The sequence below is a fragment of the Pelophylax lessonae genome (genome assembly GCF_965119305.1).
Source record: "Pelophylax lessonae genome assembly, chromosome: 4".
Classification (NCBI taxonomy): domain Eukaryota; kingdom Metazoa; phylum Chordata; class Amphibia; order Anura; family Ranidae; genus Pelophylax; species Pelophylax lessonae.
The window spans coordinates 578772625-578790362 of record NC_138771.1 but is presented as its reverse complement, the minus strand read 5'-3'; the positions used below and the strand labels follow the sequence as shown (position 1 = coordinate 578790362).

The window sequence follows — 17738 nt, the reverse complement described above, 5'->3', positions numbered from 1 at the left end:
ATGGGTGGACTTTTTTTTTTATACTTTCCTATAGTTGGCTCTGTTATGTAATTTCATTCAGTGCTGTTTATACTTCGATTTTTCTAATAGGTTAGGAATATGCTTAGACATCTGAGGTGATACATAGATGTATTCCATATACATACTATAACTTATTATATAATATGTGTGTGTGTGGAATACATCTATAAATCACCTCAGATGTCACAGTATATTCCTAACCTATTCAAGAAAGTCTCTCTCTGTCTGTCTCTCTTAGTAAAGCTGTAATGTAAGGTGCAGGGCAGGTTTACACACAGCATAGTAGAGGGTAGAAGGCAGAGAAGGTCAGGACTCACGGGGAGAAGATGAAGGCTGCCATCCATCTGTCCTCTCAGATCTTCATACAGGGAGAGATATGTGCTGGGCAGGAAGCAATGATCGGGACTGCTGTCTGTGTAACTTCTTCTAGCTCCGCCCACCTGTACTGGAGCTCCGTGAAAGCCCCGACTCAGCCAGCTGACAAAAAGAGGCGCGGCTGCACTGCAAAAGCATATCACTCCGCCAGACACCAGTTCTAATGAAGTGGGCGGCACCCGGCCGGCGGCCGCTGCTCTTGTGAGAAAAAAAAAAAAAAAAACATCCCTCAGCAGCTCAATAGCCGATAGCAGCCCCAGGGCAGCCGGCCTCCCGGGGAATTTCCCGCTATCCCGGCAAGCCAGTCCGGCCCTGTTTCTGCTGCTGCACCACGCTACACCCACACATAGGACTACGGACAACCTGATTTCTGCTTATTGTTTAGCTTACTGCACGTGACAGCTCTGTGCAGTATAATTATTTATTATTAAATAATCCAAAAGTAGTATGATTGTGGTGTGTGTATGTGTGTGTGTGTGTGTGTGTGTGTGTGTGGGGGGGGGGGGGGGGTGGTATACCGTAAGTGTTTTGTATAAGGACTTTTCTGGTTGAGGAATTTGCTGACATGAATATCTTTATTTATTTTATGTAACAGGAAGACCTAAAAAAGGCCTGCATGGCTGGCTACCTCTAGCTCTTGTGGCTGTTCTAATCATTATATTTGTGATCTTGGCCATTCTCACTGGAGTCCTGTTTGGCCACTGTAAGTATTACTGAAGAGTTTACAATAGAACATTCTGTGTCAGTCTTTTGCTCATATGCAGAGGCAAGAAGATGTTAGCAGACTTTATAGCAAAACTTAACTCTTTGATGCTAGAACCAGAGGGTGCTAGCAGTGCCAGGACAAGGTCATCTAGAGCCCAAGGCAAACATGCCTCCCAAGATGTATGAGCATTATGTGTCAGCAAAAATCTCCCCCCTCCAAAAATGAAAAATTGAGCGCTAATGTGCATGCTTATCCTTGCCCCCCTATCCCCCAAATCCCACCCAGCACACCTCCCCCCCCCAATTCACCCCTCCTAGCACAAATCCTCTTCCCCCATCCCCCCTCTCAACACACATACCCTCCCCAATCTCCTTGCAGCACCCCCTTGCTTCACATGATACCTCAGTGCCCAGGGCAGCCGTCCCTCCTGCCCACCCTTTGTCCTGGCCCTGGGTGCTAGGAATCCTCTCAGTGATTCTACAGTATTATTACCCCATCTAAAGTACTCAGTCTCCTCATGTTGCAATCTGCAGGTCTTTACTTGTACGTATCCATGAATTCATAACAGCCAGGTTGTAAGTACATAAAGCTCTACAGTCACTGATGTGAAAGATGAAAAAGGTACTAAAAGTTTACATTACCCATAGTTTACCGAGGTTTATAGACTGCCGTGACTCAGTAAATGTCTTGCATCTTCTGATTGGAATACTGTGCTTTTGTTAACTGTACCTTGCTAATAAAAACCTGACTATAATTCTAACCCGTCTTCACTTTATCCAAAACTAGGTGGAAAAAGCTGGGGTGTTAACATTTCCAACTTTTCCAGTAAAGAACAGTGCAGAGAAGCTTTACTGGGATAAAGATGCGTGCAGACTTTCATGGTAGTAGCTGAAAGGGATTAAAGGAAATCTCGAGAATTTTTCAGAGCTGGAATAGATGAAATTCTGAGCCCAACCAATAGAATAAATAGGATTTGTCTCTGGTTTTTTAAAACCCCTGGTGCTCAACTAATGTTAGACTGCTGTCCACCCAACTTTGATAAGTTAAAGTGCAAAAATAAAAAAATGGTTAGCGTAGGTCTACATGCATCTATTAAAATGTGATCTAACAAATTTTCCAAAGTGCTAGTGCTAAACAAATTAATTTATCACATATCATACAAAAACACATACAGTATGTCCGAGAAAAGGAGAGAAAAATCTCAAAAAGTGCTGCCATGCATATAAACAGTCTAGATGCAAAAAAATGCTAGTGTGCAATATTGTGAAATTGATATAATGTACAAAAATGCAAAAGATATAAATTATTTGTAAAAAATTTATAACAAAAAATAATGAAAAAACTGTTCCAAAAACAGTTTATTGCTGTGCTGTGTAAACTTCTCAAAGGTGTATTCCTTCTGTGTATATCAAACCCGATTGTGCATCCACCACTGATCACACACTAAAATTACTCACCAGAGGGAATGGCTGGTCAAATTATAAATCAGCTAATATGCAAATTGCTGATATCCTCATCTAATGGCTCCAAATCCCCAGATTGAGACGTGATTCCTCACAGAAAACTCATATGTACAGTATCTCACAAAAGTGAGTACACCCCTCACATTTTTGTAAATAGTTTATTATATTTTTTCATGTGACAACACTGAAGAAATGACACTTGTCTACAATGTAAAGTAGTGAGTGTACAGCTTGTATAACAGTGTAAATTTGCTGTCCCCTCAAAATAACTCAACACACAGCCATTAATGTCTAAACCGCTGGCAAGCCTGGCAACAAAAGTGAGTACACCTCTAAGTGAAAATGTCCAAGTTGGGCCCAAAGTGTCAATATTTTGTGTGGCCACCATTATTTTCCAGCACTGCCTTAACCCTCTTGGGCATGGAGTTCACCAGAGCTTCACAGGTAGCCACTGGAGTCCTCTTCCACTCCTCGATGATGACATCACGGAGCTGGTGGATGTTAGAGACCTTGTGCTCCTCCACCTTCCATTTGAGGATACCCCGCAGATGCTCAATAGAGTTTAGGTCTGGGGACATGCTTGGCCAGTCCATCATCCATACCCTAAGCTTCTTTAGCAAGGCAGTGGTCGTCTTGGAGGTGTGTTTGGGGTCGTTATCATGTTGGAATATTGCCCTGCGGCCCAGTCTCCGAAGGGAGGGGATCATGCTCTTCTTTAGTATGTCACAGAACATGTTGGCATTCATGGTTCGCTCAATTAACTGTAACTCCCCAGCACTCAAGCAGCCCCAGACCATGACACTCCCACCACAATGCTTGACTGTAGGCAAGACACACTTGTCTTTGTACCCCTCACCTGGTTGCTGCTACACATGTTTGACCCCATCTGAACCAAATAAATGTATCTTGGTCTCATCAGACCACAGGATATGGCTCCAGTAATCCATGTCTTTAGTCTGCTTGTCTTCAGCAAACTGTTTGCGGGCTTTCTTGTGCATTCCTTCTGGGACGACAGCCATGCAGACCAATTTGATGCAGTGTGAGGCATATTGTCTGAGCACTGACAGGCTGACCCCTCACCCATTCAACCTCTGCAGCAATGCTGGCAGCACTCATACGTCTATTTCCCAAAGACAACCTGTGGATAAGACACTGAATATGTGCACTGAACTTCTTTGGTCGACCATGGTGAGGCCTGTTCTAAATGGAACCTGTCCTGTTAAACCGCTGTATGGTCTTGGCCACCGTGCTGCAGCTCAGTTTCAGGGTCTTGGCAATCTTCCTATAGCCTAGGCCATCTTTATGCAGAGCAACAATTATTTTTTTCAGTTCCTCAGAGAGTTCTTTGCCATGAGGTGCCATGTTGAACTTCCAGTGACCAGTATGAGAGAGTGAGAGCGATAACACAAAATTTAACACACTTGCTCCCCATTCACACCTGAGACCTTGTAACACTAACAAGTCACATGACAGGGGGAGGGAAATGGCTAATTAGGCCCAATTTGGACATTGTCACTTGGGGATGTACTCACTTTTGTTGCCAGCGGTTTAGACATTAATGGCTGTGTATTGAGTTATTTTGAGGGGACAGCAAATTCCCACTGTTATACAAGCTGTACTGTATCCACCACCAGTAAAATTAAATTCCTTACCAGATATATGGTAAATCAAGCCCGTAATTGCAAAACAGGGTGACCAATCAAGGAGACATCCAGAAAAAATCCTGTTGACCTTAGATAAACCTTGTACCTTGAAAACGTCATTTTTGACGAAAAGTCCGTCGGGTCGCGGCATGCTGTCGTCATCCCTGTGTTCCAGGAAGTAAGGAGCCGGCCGGCTGGTGGCTTATCTGTGCATCTGCACTTATACTCTGCATTTGTGTAAGTGCATTTCTTTTAACCTTCAATAAATCCTATGGTTTTATGCTATGGAGCTATTATATTTCTTTTTTATGGTGGCGTTATTTGGGAGCCTCTGAGGGCAGCTCTCTGGGTGTCCATTGGAGTTTATTGGCCATTATCTGTGCATCTGTGCATCTGCATCTGCATCTGCATCTGCGCTGTTCAGCATCTTTATCTGAGGTCAACAGGATTTTGTCTGGATGTCTCCTCGATTGGTCACCCTGTTTTGCAAATACGGGCTTGATTTACCATATATACGGTAAGGAATTTAATTTTACTGGTGGTGGATAAAGCACAGCGTGGTGACACTATATTCCTTTTCTTCACGGATCGGGATTTATTGGACTTTTTATTGGTTTCATGTTACCCGTTTTATATATATATATATATATATATATATATATATATACATATATATCATTTGCACTCATTTAATTGATTGAGGTTCCCTTTATACTGTCATTTGTATGTTTTTCACTCAGCGCAGCTTGTTTTTTGGGTTTAGGTGATATCACACTGGAAGCTGCAGCTATTTATTTATTTATTTTTCACTTAAGCGCGGTTACATCTTTAATTTTAATACAAGCTGTACACTCACTGCTTTACATTGTATGAAAGTGTAATTTCTTCAGTGTTGTCACATGAAAAGATATAATAAAATATTTACAAAAATGTCAGGGGTGTATTCACTTTTGTGAGATACTGTACATGGAAGGAGGATAGAAAAAAGATGGCTTCTATAGTTTAAGTACGTATACAAAGCAGGCTTTATTTTAAAAAACATTTTAGAGAACTCACATTTTCAGTGTCATTCTCGACACTAGGGTGACTGCGCTTGTTCGTGTTCCTATCTGTGGTTGTGGGGGTCTGCTGGTGGAGGGCTTATTGGAAGATGGAAGCTCCCAAATCCCGGCCCCCTCCATGTGAATGAGTATAGGATACATAGTTCCCCTACCCATTCACCAATAAAGTGTAAAAGTAAATAAAGACAGGAGCCAGTTTTTGACAATTCATTTTTTAAAACAAAAACAAAAAAATAATGTCCCCAGATGTAGATCAATTGTCAATCACAGCACCCGCTGCACCGCTGAACCTGAAAAAAGTAAAAAAAAAACAAAAAAGCTGCGCTCGCGACAAACGCTCCCGCAGTCTGCCTGCCCCGCCGTGTGACAGTTCTTAAATAGCTAAGGGGCAACATCACCTGGTGGCACCACCCCCCCCCCCCCGACATCAACGACCTAGCATGAAGGCAAACTGTAGGAGCGTTCCTCACGAACGGAGCTTATTTTTAAAAAAATTTTTACGGGCTTGACGGTGCGACGGGCGTCGTGATTAATGAGGGATCTACATCAGGGGACATTGTTTTTTTATTTTTTAATAAAGAAATTGTCAAAAACTAACTTCTGTCTTTATTCACTTTGTACACTTTTTTGGTGAATAGACACCCCATACTCATTCACATAGGGGGATGGCAGTATCTGGGGGCCCCCTTTTTAAAGCAGCCTTCCAGATTCCAATAAGCTCCCCGCCTGCAGACCCCCACAACCACCGATCAGGGTTGTGGGGAAGAGGCCTTTGTCCCCATCAACATGGGGGCAAGGTGTTTTGGGGGCATGCGGCCTGTCGTGGTTCAGGAGGGGGGCGCTCGCTCGTCCCCTCCCTTTCCTGACCTGCGGGGCTGCATGCTCGGATAAGTGTCTGGTAGGGATTTAGGGGGTGCTCCACAATATTTTTTTTTTCAGTTTTTGGGTGGGGTTCCCCTTCAAATCCATACAAGACTGAAAAGGCCTGGTATGGATTGTGGAGGGGTGGGGGGCGGAGACGAAACCAGTCACCCTGCATGAGAGAGAGCAGCAGACTGGTCTTTATTACAGGATAGAAGTTTAACCCTGGATTACTGCACAGATATGGAAGAAATACACAAAGCACATCAAAATCTAAGAATGTGCATGCCTCTTGTACCTGTTTGGTTATTCTGGAGTTCAACTCTAAGCCCTTAGTAAGATCCACAGGTAGATGCATTTTTACTGGGATACAGGAAAGTGTTTATACAACTATTTGTACAGTTGGAAGAAATGTTGTACAGTATATGCGTTTAATAAATGTACTGCTTCAAGTTTTAGTGTTTTTATTGTTCCAAACATCCAACAGAATTATGTTTTTCATTTTCAGATGCCACCATGGTTGACGAACTTACAGTGCTAAAATATAATGGTAACTACATTAACACTTCATATTTATTACTTATGTTATATTTATAGGGGGAATCTGTCCTGATTGGATGGATGGCATTGGCAGCCTTTTCTAGCTCTAAGTCAATCACAGAACTCCTGTATGGAGACGGGTGAACAGTTCGAGCCGAGCAAAAGTTCAGCCCGAACTTCACCTGAAAATCGGAATTTACTGGAAGCTCGGCAGGACGTTCGCCCGCGAGACACCACACAATGCACTACACGCTTTACAGTGAATTCTAGGGCCCTAATTGAATGAAGCCTTCACCAGTTAGCACTGTCAGAGCTTGATTGGACAAAGTGATGATTACTTTCTCCAATCACAGCTCAGTACTCATAGTCCCAAACAAACACTACAAAAGGGAACTTCCCATAAAAATCACTTGTAGTGCATTGGAGTGGGAATAGATAGAGCAGGGCTCCGTTTTCTACTAGCAGTTAGTGTGTGACTCTGAGTGTAGAGTGTTAGTTTATTAGTATAGTGTGTGAGAATTGTGTCAGTGTGGAGTGTTTTTTTTTTATTTTTTGATAATTTTTTCATTTCTACCAGCGTCAGTCCTCAATTTATAGTGCACCAATCACCACTTTTCATTAAATAAAGTGCATCCAATTACACACTTGAAAACATATCTCAATGGAAAAAAATATCCTGCTTGATATCTATACTAATATGGACTGGGTAAGGTGTTAGGAACAAAAGGATGCCACATCAGTTGATGGAAATGAAAATGATCAACCTACAGAGGGCTGAATTCAAAGACACCCCCATAATCAAAGTGCAAAAATTATGTAGCAGGCTAGTCCATTTTGCTGAAATTTCATTGCAGCAACTCAAAATGGTACTCAGTAGTTTGTATGGCCCCTATGGGCTTGTATACATGACTGACAACGTCGGGACATGCTCCTAATCAGACTACGGATGGTGTATTGGGGTATTTCCTCCCGGATCTGGACCAGGGCATCACTGAGCTTTTAAACAGACTGAGGTGCACCCTGGTGGCGTCGGATAGACTGAAACATAATGTCTCAGAGGTGTTCTATTGGATTTAGGTCAGGGGAGCGTGGGGGCCATTCAATGGTATTAATCCTTCATTCTCCAGGAACTGGCTGCATACTCTTGCCACATAAGGCCATGCACTGTCGTGCACTAGGAGGAACCCAGGATCCACTGCACCAGAGTAGGGTTTGACAATGGGCCTAAGGATCTCATCCAAATGGCCATCAGGGTGCCATTGTCTAGCCTGTAGAGGTCTGTGCATCCCTCCATGGATATGTCTCCACAGACCATCACTGACCCACCACCAAACCGGTCATGCTGAATGATGTTACAGGCAGCATAAAGTTCCCCACGGTTTCACCAGACCCTTTCACGTCTGTTACATGTGCTCAGGGTGAACCTGCTCTCATCTGTGAAAAGCACAGTGTGCCAGTGGTGGACCTGCCAATTCTGGTGTTAAATGCCAATCGAGCTCCATGGTGCGGGGCAGTGAGCACAGGGCCCACTAGAGGACATCGGGCCCTCAGACCACCCTCATGAAGTCTGTTTATGATTGGTCAGAGACATATACACCAGTGGCCTGCTGGAGGTAATTTTGTAAGGTTCTGGCAGTGCTCATCTTGTTCCTCCATGCACAAAGGAACAGATACCAGTCCTGCCGTTGGGTTAAGGATCTTCTACGGCGCCATCCAGCTCTCCTAGAGTAACTGCCTGTCTCCTGGAAATCTACTCCATGCTCTTGAGACTGTGCTGGGAGATACAGCAAACCTTCTGGCAATGGCACGTATTGATGTGCCCTCCTGGAAGAGTTGGACTGCCTGTGCAACCTCTCTAGGGTCCAGGTATCGTCTCATGCTATCAGTAGTGACACTGACTCTAGCCAAGTACAAAACTAGTGAAAAACAGTAAGAAAAAAGGAGTAGGGGTAAAAAATTTCAGTACCATTCACCTGTAAAACCATTCCTGTTTTGGGGGATTTCTCATTGTTGCCCATCTAGTGCACCTTTTGATAATTTGTTTAACACCAAAGCAGCTGAACCTGATTAACAACTGATTAACAACTCCCTCTGCTACTTAACTGACCAGATCAATATCATAGGAGTTTAATTGACTTGATGCTGTGCTCTGATTAAAAAGTTCCTTTAATTTTTTTGAGCAGTGTATAAAATTTGGGTAATAAGCCCCCTCATTATGTCTGGGAGGACAACACTGAGAGGCAGATGTTCCCATGCCTGACTATGAGGGGGCCAGCAGCTTCTGTGTCCAAAGGCAAAAGTGGACGTGGACCGTACTCAGGTAGGGCACCTTTGTCTCTGTTTAGTGATGTTGCCTGTGCTATCCAGCCACAGCATGTAGAGTCGATGCTGGACGGGCTTACTAAACTATCCACATCCTCCATGACACAAGCTGGCACTAGTGCACAGTCCACTTCAGCTGCCAGAGCGGCTTATTCTGCCTCCTTGTCCACAGCTACTCCTGCCATAGCCCCAGCATCATGCATAGAGGAGTCAGCTGAATTATTTGAACACAGCTTCAGCCACTTGCTTCTTGAGGATGCACAGACATTATTTGATTCTGATGTTGGTTCTGAAGTAGAGTAAGGGAGTAACATGAGCCTACAGAAAGGGGAGAACACTGATAATCAACAAATTGGTAGTCATGTTCCCCCAGTCGCAGCGTATTGTCAAGTTGGCTTCAGTGATGATGAAGATGGAGGGGATGCTGATGATCAGGTCACTGACGTGACTTAGGTGCCGCATAGACCAAAGGAGGAAAGTGAGGGTGAGAAACAACCCCAATGAGGCAGGATGTCCTCCAGATGCTGGCATCATGGAGAGTAGAGAGTAGACACACTGTTCCAATAGATTGTAGAGCTGTCATCTCCTGGCCCACTTCCCAAAGCTCAGCTGTGTGGGCCTTTTTTAGCACATGTGGAGCTGATCGCACTGTTGCAATTTGTGATCTCTGCTGCAAGCACATCAAGCAAGGTAAAAACACCAGCCATTTGGGTACCATGCTTGAGAAGGCATTTAACCTCTCACCACTCAGCTCGTTGGCAGGAGCACCTGAAAGCCACAGTCAAGGGATGCAAGTTCCCTCACTCCTCACCTCTCATGTCTAACCCTGCTTATATTTCATGACCTCTCAGCAGCCTCCACTGACAGGGATGATGGTATAGCAAAGGGTTTCACAGGTCCTTGCAACAAATCTTCCAGCAGCATACTACCCGCTGTAGAGTATAGCAGATACATTTCTTTGCCCCAACTGCTGCAGCACAGAAAAAAAAAAGACTCAGTGGCACGCACCTGCCCAGCATCTAAATCCCAGCTTGTTCAAATTGCTGGCCTTACAACTTCTACCTTTGCATCTGGTGGATTCTGCCCCCTTCCGTGAATTTGCAGAATGTGCTGTGCCACAATGGCAGATTCTCAGTCACTATTTCTTTTTACATAAGCTCTGTACCATCACATGAAAGGCAATGTTTTGCCATCGTTGGTCCACCTTATTGCTGACTCATGGTCCAGCAAGCACACTTGCACAAAGCACACTGGGTAACTCTGCTTGCAACTAGGAAGGATGCAAGACAGGGCTCAGTGCTTAAGCTTTTTTTACCACCACATCTCCATACAGCTGGTGGTGATGATGCAAGATCTGTCAGCTCTACCCCCTCCTCCTCCTTCTCCCCAATGCCCTCCTCTGCTGGATTGTCCTATGAACCAAAATTACCCCCTAAGCATTCAAGGGACCATTCAATGAGTCAGGATAAAAGATGCCATATGGTACTTCAGCTGGACTGTTTAGAGGACAAGAGCCATGCCGGAGCAAAGATGCTTTCAGGTCTGCAGGGGCTGGCCCAGAGTTGGTTCATGCCAGAAGCTTGAGCCAGGAATGGTGGTGTGCGTAATGGTAAGAAGGATTGGTGCATGTTGCTCCCTTCCTCTCTGAAGATGGATTTTCCTTGTCGTCACAACTTGGGCCTTCGAAACGAGCATCTGCAAGTTCTATGTTAATGTTTGCATTGTTTTGCCTTGTTCTTCCCTTCCCTCTTGTTTTGCAGATGTTTCTGGAAAAGTATCTTCATTTGCTTATATTTGGACTTGGACTAAAGTTTGTTAATAATAGAAATCATAGATTTTGGTGGGGAGTGTCATGTTTCACATGTTTTTTGATATGCCTTTAAATGTTATATGTATTCTCCTGCCCCTGGTTTCTCCCCTCCCCTTAGCTCAGTTTATCCTGTATAGATAGCTCCACCCTCTTTGTTCAGTTTTCCCAGGCATGTCCAAAGTCCGGCCCGTGGGCCAATTGCGGCCCCCGGGCTGCTTTAATACGGCCCCACAGGTAATTTGCAAAAATACATTGGCATCATTCATGACTTTTTTTGCTGCCATCATTAATCATCATCAGTGGGTTCATATAGCGCTTATACGTGGTTAACCCTTGTGTGACTGATTAGGGAGCACGCATGCTCCGGATTGTGATGAATACATTGTAAAATCTCAGTTAATGTCAATTGGTCTAAATCAGTTATCAATATATTTGAACACAACATGTATACTTGGTGTTATGTTCCTGTTCATATTTTTTTTTACTTAAAAGTTGACAGACAACCTTTATTACCAAAAATATGTAATTTACTTTACAATGTTCCTGACATATATTTCAGCTTCCTGGTCATGATTTTTTTTTCATCTGGCCTTCAGATATGAAAGGCAGAGTGATTTAACACCTGTTTAGATTTGTTATCCATGTGATGAAATGAAAAGTATGCCATTTGCAATAAACTTTGCATAAAATAGTTAGTTTGCATTTAATTTTAATGGTCCAAAGAATGTCAGGTAAAATGGTCGGCCCTCAAGCATGTTCACTTCATCAAATCTGGCCCTCTTTGAAAAAAGTTTGGACACCCCTGCGTGTAATGCATCTCAGCCTCTTGTCTCATGGAGTGGATCATATTATGATCTTTTGACCTATCTGATGTTCACTGTTGTAAGATCCTTACAGTTTATGGATTTAACTGCACAAGATCTTCAAGGTGTCGTCGGGATCAAGCCCCTGTCTGTTATTTCAGCTAAGATTGAGGGTATCGCTATCTCATCATAACTGTAAGTTACAGAGATCACACTTTCAATGCTTAGACTGAAGAGGCAGAACAGCTGTTTAAGTTCCCCCTTGATATATATAGATGTGAAGATATCTAATCATATAGGGAAAGGTGAAAAAGCACTGTTCATTGGATCCAGCAAAGGGGGTGATGTAATAATAGAATATGCTATTATAACCAGTATGCAAGAATTAATTGATTTGTATGAGTCTTTAGTTTGGTAACTGTATTACTCTTTCTCAGCTTAGCCATGCAGTCCTGACAATGTACCACTAGATGGCCTTAAGTGGACGTACTGACTGATAGGGCATTCATTCCCTTTAAATAGTTGTAGATAAGGAACGTCCATTCGTCCTGACGAAGCATACGTACACGAATGTGAAGCGTGTTGATGTAGGCAGCGCAGCTGTGCCCTGACTCTTATAATGCTTTCAATCTACTCCATGGTGTAAGTTCCAGAGGGACGGCGAACCGGCACCGGTACACACCGAGGTTTGTGAGGTCTGTGAGAGAGCCGCACTGCTACAGGAAACAAATAATCTACAGCCTGCTGGCCTTCCACCTTAAACAGCTACACACAGCCATGTGGGCCACTGAAAGCATTTGACAATTGGTACACAGTGGGAGCAACAAGGAAGAGGGCAGTGCCAGGGAGTAGTGAGAGCCTCCAGGCACCCTTTCATCTCCAGTGGTATATATAGCCACTTTTATCTATGACACCGCTATTTCAATTCGGAGTTTCAGCTTACTGACCACCCTTCCTGTCATGGACTGAACTTTTAACATAGTCACCTTAGCCTTGGGATTGGTGTGAAATACTTGGCCATCCTAGTACGGCTTTAATGCAGTCATTAGACCACTACTATTCTAAGACTGAAACAGTTATTTGGCTATAACACCACCCCATATGGTGACATACGTATGTTTTCTCCATTTGTGGATAAACTGAGTGCAGCATGGTTGGCTCCCTGAGACCCAAGTCTTCAACTTAGTCTTCCTCCTCACCTTTCCAGGACAATATGAATTAAGGGATATATAAGTGCAATAAGAAGTTTTCTCTTAACATTACCCAAGGGCGGATCTTACTTGGCGCTGGACTGCCTCCACTAGCGCAATTCATATAAGCACCTTTACATTATATAGGACGATTTGGTATGCATGGGATTGAACGTGAGGCCAATTTTATGTCTATGTGTGAGACAACGTTGTCTACTTTGGTTTTTATTTCATGGGATACCTGGAGGTTATAGGACTATGACCTTGTCAGTATTTGTGTTCTAATTTTCCAATAAAGTAATTCTAATTTCAAATATATTGTTGTTGGTTCTCTGTATACAACTTCTTTTTTCCTAATGCTTGTTTTGACCAGTTACTTCAGTTGTATGGTCAGCCACAAATAAGTTGATATCTTCTCCTGCTCACTTCTATAGCACTGGGAACAATTTCTGTTTCTGCTGTGACATGGCCTATGGCCTGAAGGAGCATGCAAGCAGTCTAGTGCTTCCTTCCTTCTCGTCTAATTAGGAAAGTAAGTTAAAAGGTTTCTGTGAATGTTTATCCAATATATAGTGGATATAAAAAGTCTACACACCTCTGTTAAAATGTCAGGTTTCTTTGATATAAACAAACTGAATTTTTTAAGGTGGAGGGAAGTAAAAAAAACAAAAATAAATAATATGGTTGCATAAGTGTGCACACCCTTAAACTGATACTTTGTTGAAGCATCTTTTGATTTTATTACAGCACTCAGTCTTTTTGGGTATGGGTCTATCAGCATGGCACATCTTGACTTGGCAATATTTGCCAACTCTTCTTTGCAAAAACACTCCAAATCTGTCAGATTGCGAGGGCATCTCCTGTGCACAGCCCTCTTCAGATCACCCCGCAGATTTTCAATCTGGGTCTGGGCTCTGGCTGGGCCATTTCAAAACTTTAATCTTCTTCTAGTGAAGCCATTCCTTTGTTGATTTGGATGTATGCTCTTGGTTGTTGTCATGCTGAAAGATGTTAAGCTTTCCAGCAAAAGCATAAAGGTTTTGTGCCAATATTGACTGTTTTTTGGAACTGTTCATAATTCCCTCTACCTTGACCAAGGCCCCTATTTGAGCTGACAAAAAACAGCCCAAAAGCATGACGCTGCCACCACCATGCTTCACTGTGAGTATTGTGTTCTTTTGGTGATGTGCAGTGTTGTTTTTGCGCCAAACATATCTTTTGGAATTATGGCAAAAAAGTTCAATCTTGGTTTCATCAGACCATAACACTTTTTCCCACATGCTTTTGGGAGACTTTAGATTTGTTTTTGCAAAATTTATCCCAGCTTGGTTGGTTTTTCTTTGTAAGAAAAGGCTTCCGTCTTGCCACTCTACCCCATAGCCCAGACATATGAAGAATACAGGAGATTGTTGTCATGTACCACACAGCCAGTACTTGCCAGATATTCTCACAGCTCCTTTAATGTTGCTGTAGGCCTCTTGGTAGCCTCCTTGACCAGTTTTCTTTTTGACTTTTCATTAATTTTGGAGTGAAGTCCATTTCTTGGTAATGTCACTGGTGTGCCATATTTTCTCCACTTGATGATGACTGTCTTCAATGTGTTCCATGGTGTATCGAATGCCTTGGAAATTATTTTGTACCCTTCTCCTGAATGATCCCTTTCAACAATGAGATCCCTCTGATGCGTTGGAAGCTTTCTGAGGACCATGGCTTTTGCTGTAGGATGTGACATATCAGGAAAGCCCTAATAGAACAGCTGAACTTTATTTGGGGTTAATCAGAGACACTTTAAATGATGGAAGGTGTGTACTGACTCCTATGACAAGAGTTTGAATTTAATTGCTTAATTCTGAACACATCTACATTCCCAGTTACAAGTGGGTGTACACACTTATGCAACCACATTATTTTAGTTTTTTTATTTTTACTCCCCTACCCCCCCCCCCCAAAAGTATTTCAATTGAGTTGTAGAGTTTATGGGTCATATTAAAGGTGGAAAGAGTTCTGAAAATATTTATCTTTGTCTCATTTTTTTACATCACAGAAACCTGACATTTTAACAGGGGTGTGTAGAATTTTTATATCCACTGTACTTATAAAGAGGTGGACTGGGACTCTGGGGCCAACTGGAAAAATGGAGAAGGAGGGCCCTCTGTGCTTTGCAGCAAAAATTGGGCATGGCTACAAGTGCTGCATATTGGCCATATTTTAAAGGGGCATGGGTACATTGACTTCAAAGTCTTACATTATATATATATATATATATATATATATATATATATATATATATATATATATTTGGTTACATTATATGTTGAGGATAAAAATGGTATTTCCAGTGAATATGCTGTATACAAATATTTATGCATGTATTTTATTGGGAAAGGGTTAAAAATGATACACATGATTTCTATATATTCCTATATATATGGCAAAGTCCATTACACTGCTTAGTATACAGAAATAAATGTACCGCCCAGTTGGTAGGTAATGGTATACCTAAACAGGCCAAATGGAGTTTCCAGTGGCACCAGTCGAGTTTTATTTTCAGTAATTAGTTTTTATTTTGGAAATTTTTTACCTCTTTGGAACAACTCCACCACACTTCTTACATACATGTTTCCCCTATACTAACTTAAAAGTGTACCCTTGGAAGATTTTCCCCTCATCTCTGTTCTGTTAACAACTCTAACATTTTGGATTATTCCTAATTTTCTCCCCGTAACAATGAACCCCAGGTCAAGGAGGAGAAGGAATAAATCTCCCCATGGGAGACACAAACTACAATAATTCTAATTCTATTCCAATCTAAGAAAAATGTTTTGCCTGTAAATGATGTGTGCGCCATGTTGTTTGATTTTTTTTTTTAATTCTTTTTCTGACAGTTTCAGATTCAAAAAGTGAAGCTTCTGGTCTATGGAAGTCAGGTAAATAGAGAATTAAATCCATTGCATGGAGCTGAATAACTTGCTGAGCATATGTTTCTTATTATTTATTTCAGATACTTATATAGCGCCGTCAATATACACAGCGCTTTACATATACATTGTTCATTCACATCAGTCCCTACCATCAAGGAGCTTACAATCTAAGGTCCCTAACTCACATTCATACATACACATACTGTAGTAGGGCCAATTAACCTATCAGCATGTCTTTGGAGTGTGGGAGGAAACCCATGCAAGCACAGGGAGAACATGCAAACTCCAGGCAGGTTGTGTCGTGGCTGGGATTTGAACCAGTAACCCTTTTGCTACTAGGCAAAAGTGGTAACCACTACACCACTGTGCCACCCCTGTGTTATTTTAAATGTACATTCATATACTGTATGCATGCACAGCCAAGCAATGTACATGGGTAAATATACACACCTGCTTTTCAGTGCACCACACACAGATGGCAATGTACTGTGCGCTGTGGTTTGCTGTATTTCTCAACAAAATTGTAGGAATGTTTTTTCCAGGTGTTGAGACCTGTTAAGGGTCTATTCAAAGTGAATATGCTGTCTTATGGCAATGCACATCGATCGATGCATGAAAAAAATGTGTGACTGCAGTCTTAGATTGGCCATACATTATACAATTTTCCTCTAGATTTACCAAAACCATATAATATGAGATCAAACCTAAACGCTTTCAATGTGTATGTAATCAGTCAGGCCCTTGCACTACATATTTGAAGGTAAATTTAAAGGAAATCGAATAAGAAAATTGTAGAATGTATAGCCAGCTTTAGTCAATGTATGATTTGCTGCTTGTCCTGACACTTTACATTTGTACTGATGCTGTTTATAGGTTAATTAGCAGGCATTAAGAACTCTGCATTTAAAGGATATCTAAACTGAAGAACAAGTATTTAATATCTGGCAGCCTATAAGTCATTTGATGTTGCACTTGCACTAGTTCTTATTTTTCAAACTAAGAATATTGTCAGCAATTACAGAAAATACATGGTCTTACCAGAAATGCCATGTTCTTGTCACTTTCTGTTCACTGAACTGATAAATCAAAAAATGCTATCTTTCGTCCAAATTATTTTCTATAAACTGCTAATTCCCTCACCTTCCATATAATGGAGATAAAAAGAGAAATACAGTTGTGTTCAAAATTATTCAACCCCCAATGAAATTGATTGTTTTGGCCAGTTTGACATTGATTTTGATCATTCAGTCATCCTGCTTACAATTAAATCAAAGAGGCACATGTAGGTCAGACAAATATAACATAACATTTATAATGAAATAACCACAAATGTCTTTTCTGTGCTCACATCATTATCAGTTTTATTCAACCCCCAAGTGACATTCAATCTTAGTACTTAGTACAACATCCTTTTACAGTTATAACAGCTTTTATACGTGAAGCATAGCTTGACACAAGTGTCTTGCAGCGATCTACGGGTATCTTCGCCCATTCGTCATGGGCAAAAGCCTCCAGTTCAGTCACATTCTTAGGCTTGTGCACTGCAACTGCTTTCTTTAAGTCCCACCAGAGGTTCTCAATCGGATTTAAGTCTGATGACTGTGATGGCCACTCCAAAATGTTCCAGCCTTTAATCTGCAACCATGCTCTAGTGGACCTGGAGGTATGCTTGGGATCATTGTCCTGTTGAAAGGTCCAACGTCTCCCAAGCCTCAGGTTTGTGATGGACTGCATCACATTGTCATCCAATATCTGGATGACTGAAGAGAATTCATGGTACCTTGCACACGCTGAAGCTTCCCTGTACCTGCAGAAGCAAAACAGCCCCAAAGCATGATTGACCCCCCCGCCATGCTTCACAGTAGGCAAGGTGTTCTTTTCTTCATAGGCCTTGTTCTTCCTCCTCCAAACATAGCTTTGATCCATGGGCCCAAACAGTTCTAATTTTGTTTCATCAGTCCACAGAACACTATCCCAAAACTTCTGTGGTTTGTCCACATGACTTTTGGCATACTGCAGTCA

General features: G+C 42.1%; 1 protein-coding gene across 1 annotated transcript in view; it reads left to right on the top strand.

Moving 5' to 3' along the window:
- Positions 1-17738, top strand: part of LOC309552167 (perlucin-like protein) — a 145469-nt gene that overhangs the window by 19097 nt on the left and 108634 nt on the right. The window contains exons 3-5 of the mRNA XM_082252981.1: positions 992-1099; positions 6639-6680; positions 15681-15722. Coding sequence (XP_082109107.1) covers positions 992-1099; positions 6639-6680; positions 15681-15722 — 192 coding nt within the window. The remainder of the gene's footprint in view (positions 1-991; positions 1100-6638; positions 6681-15680; positions 15723-17738) is intronic.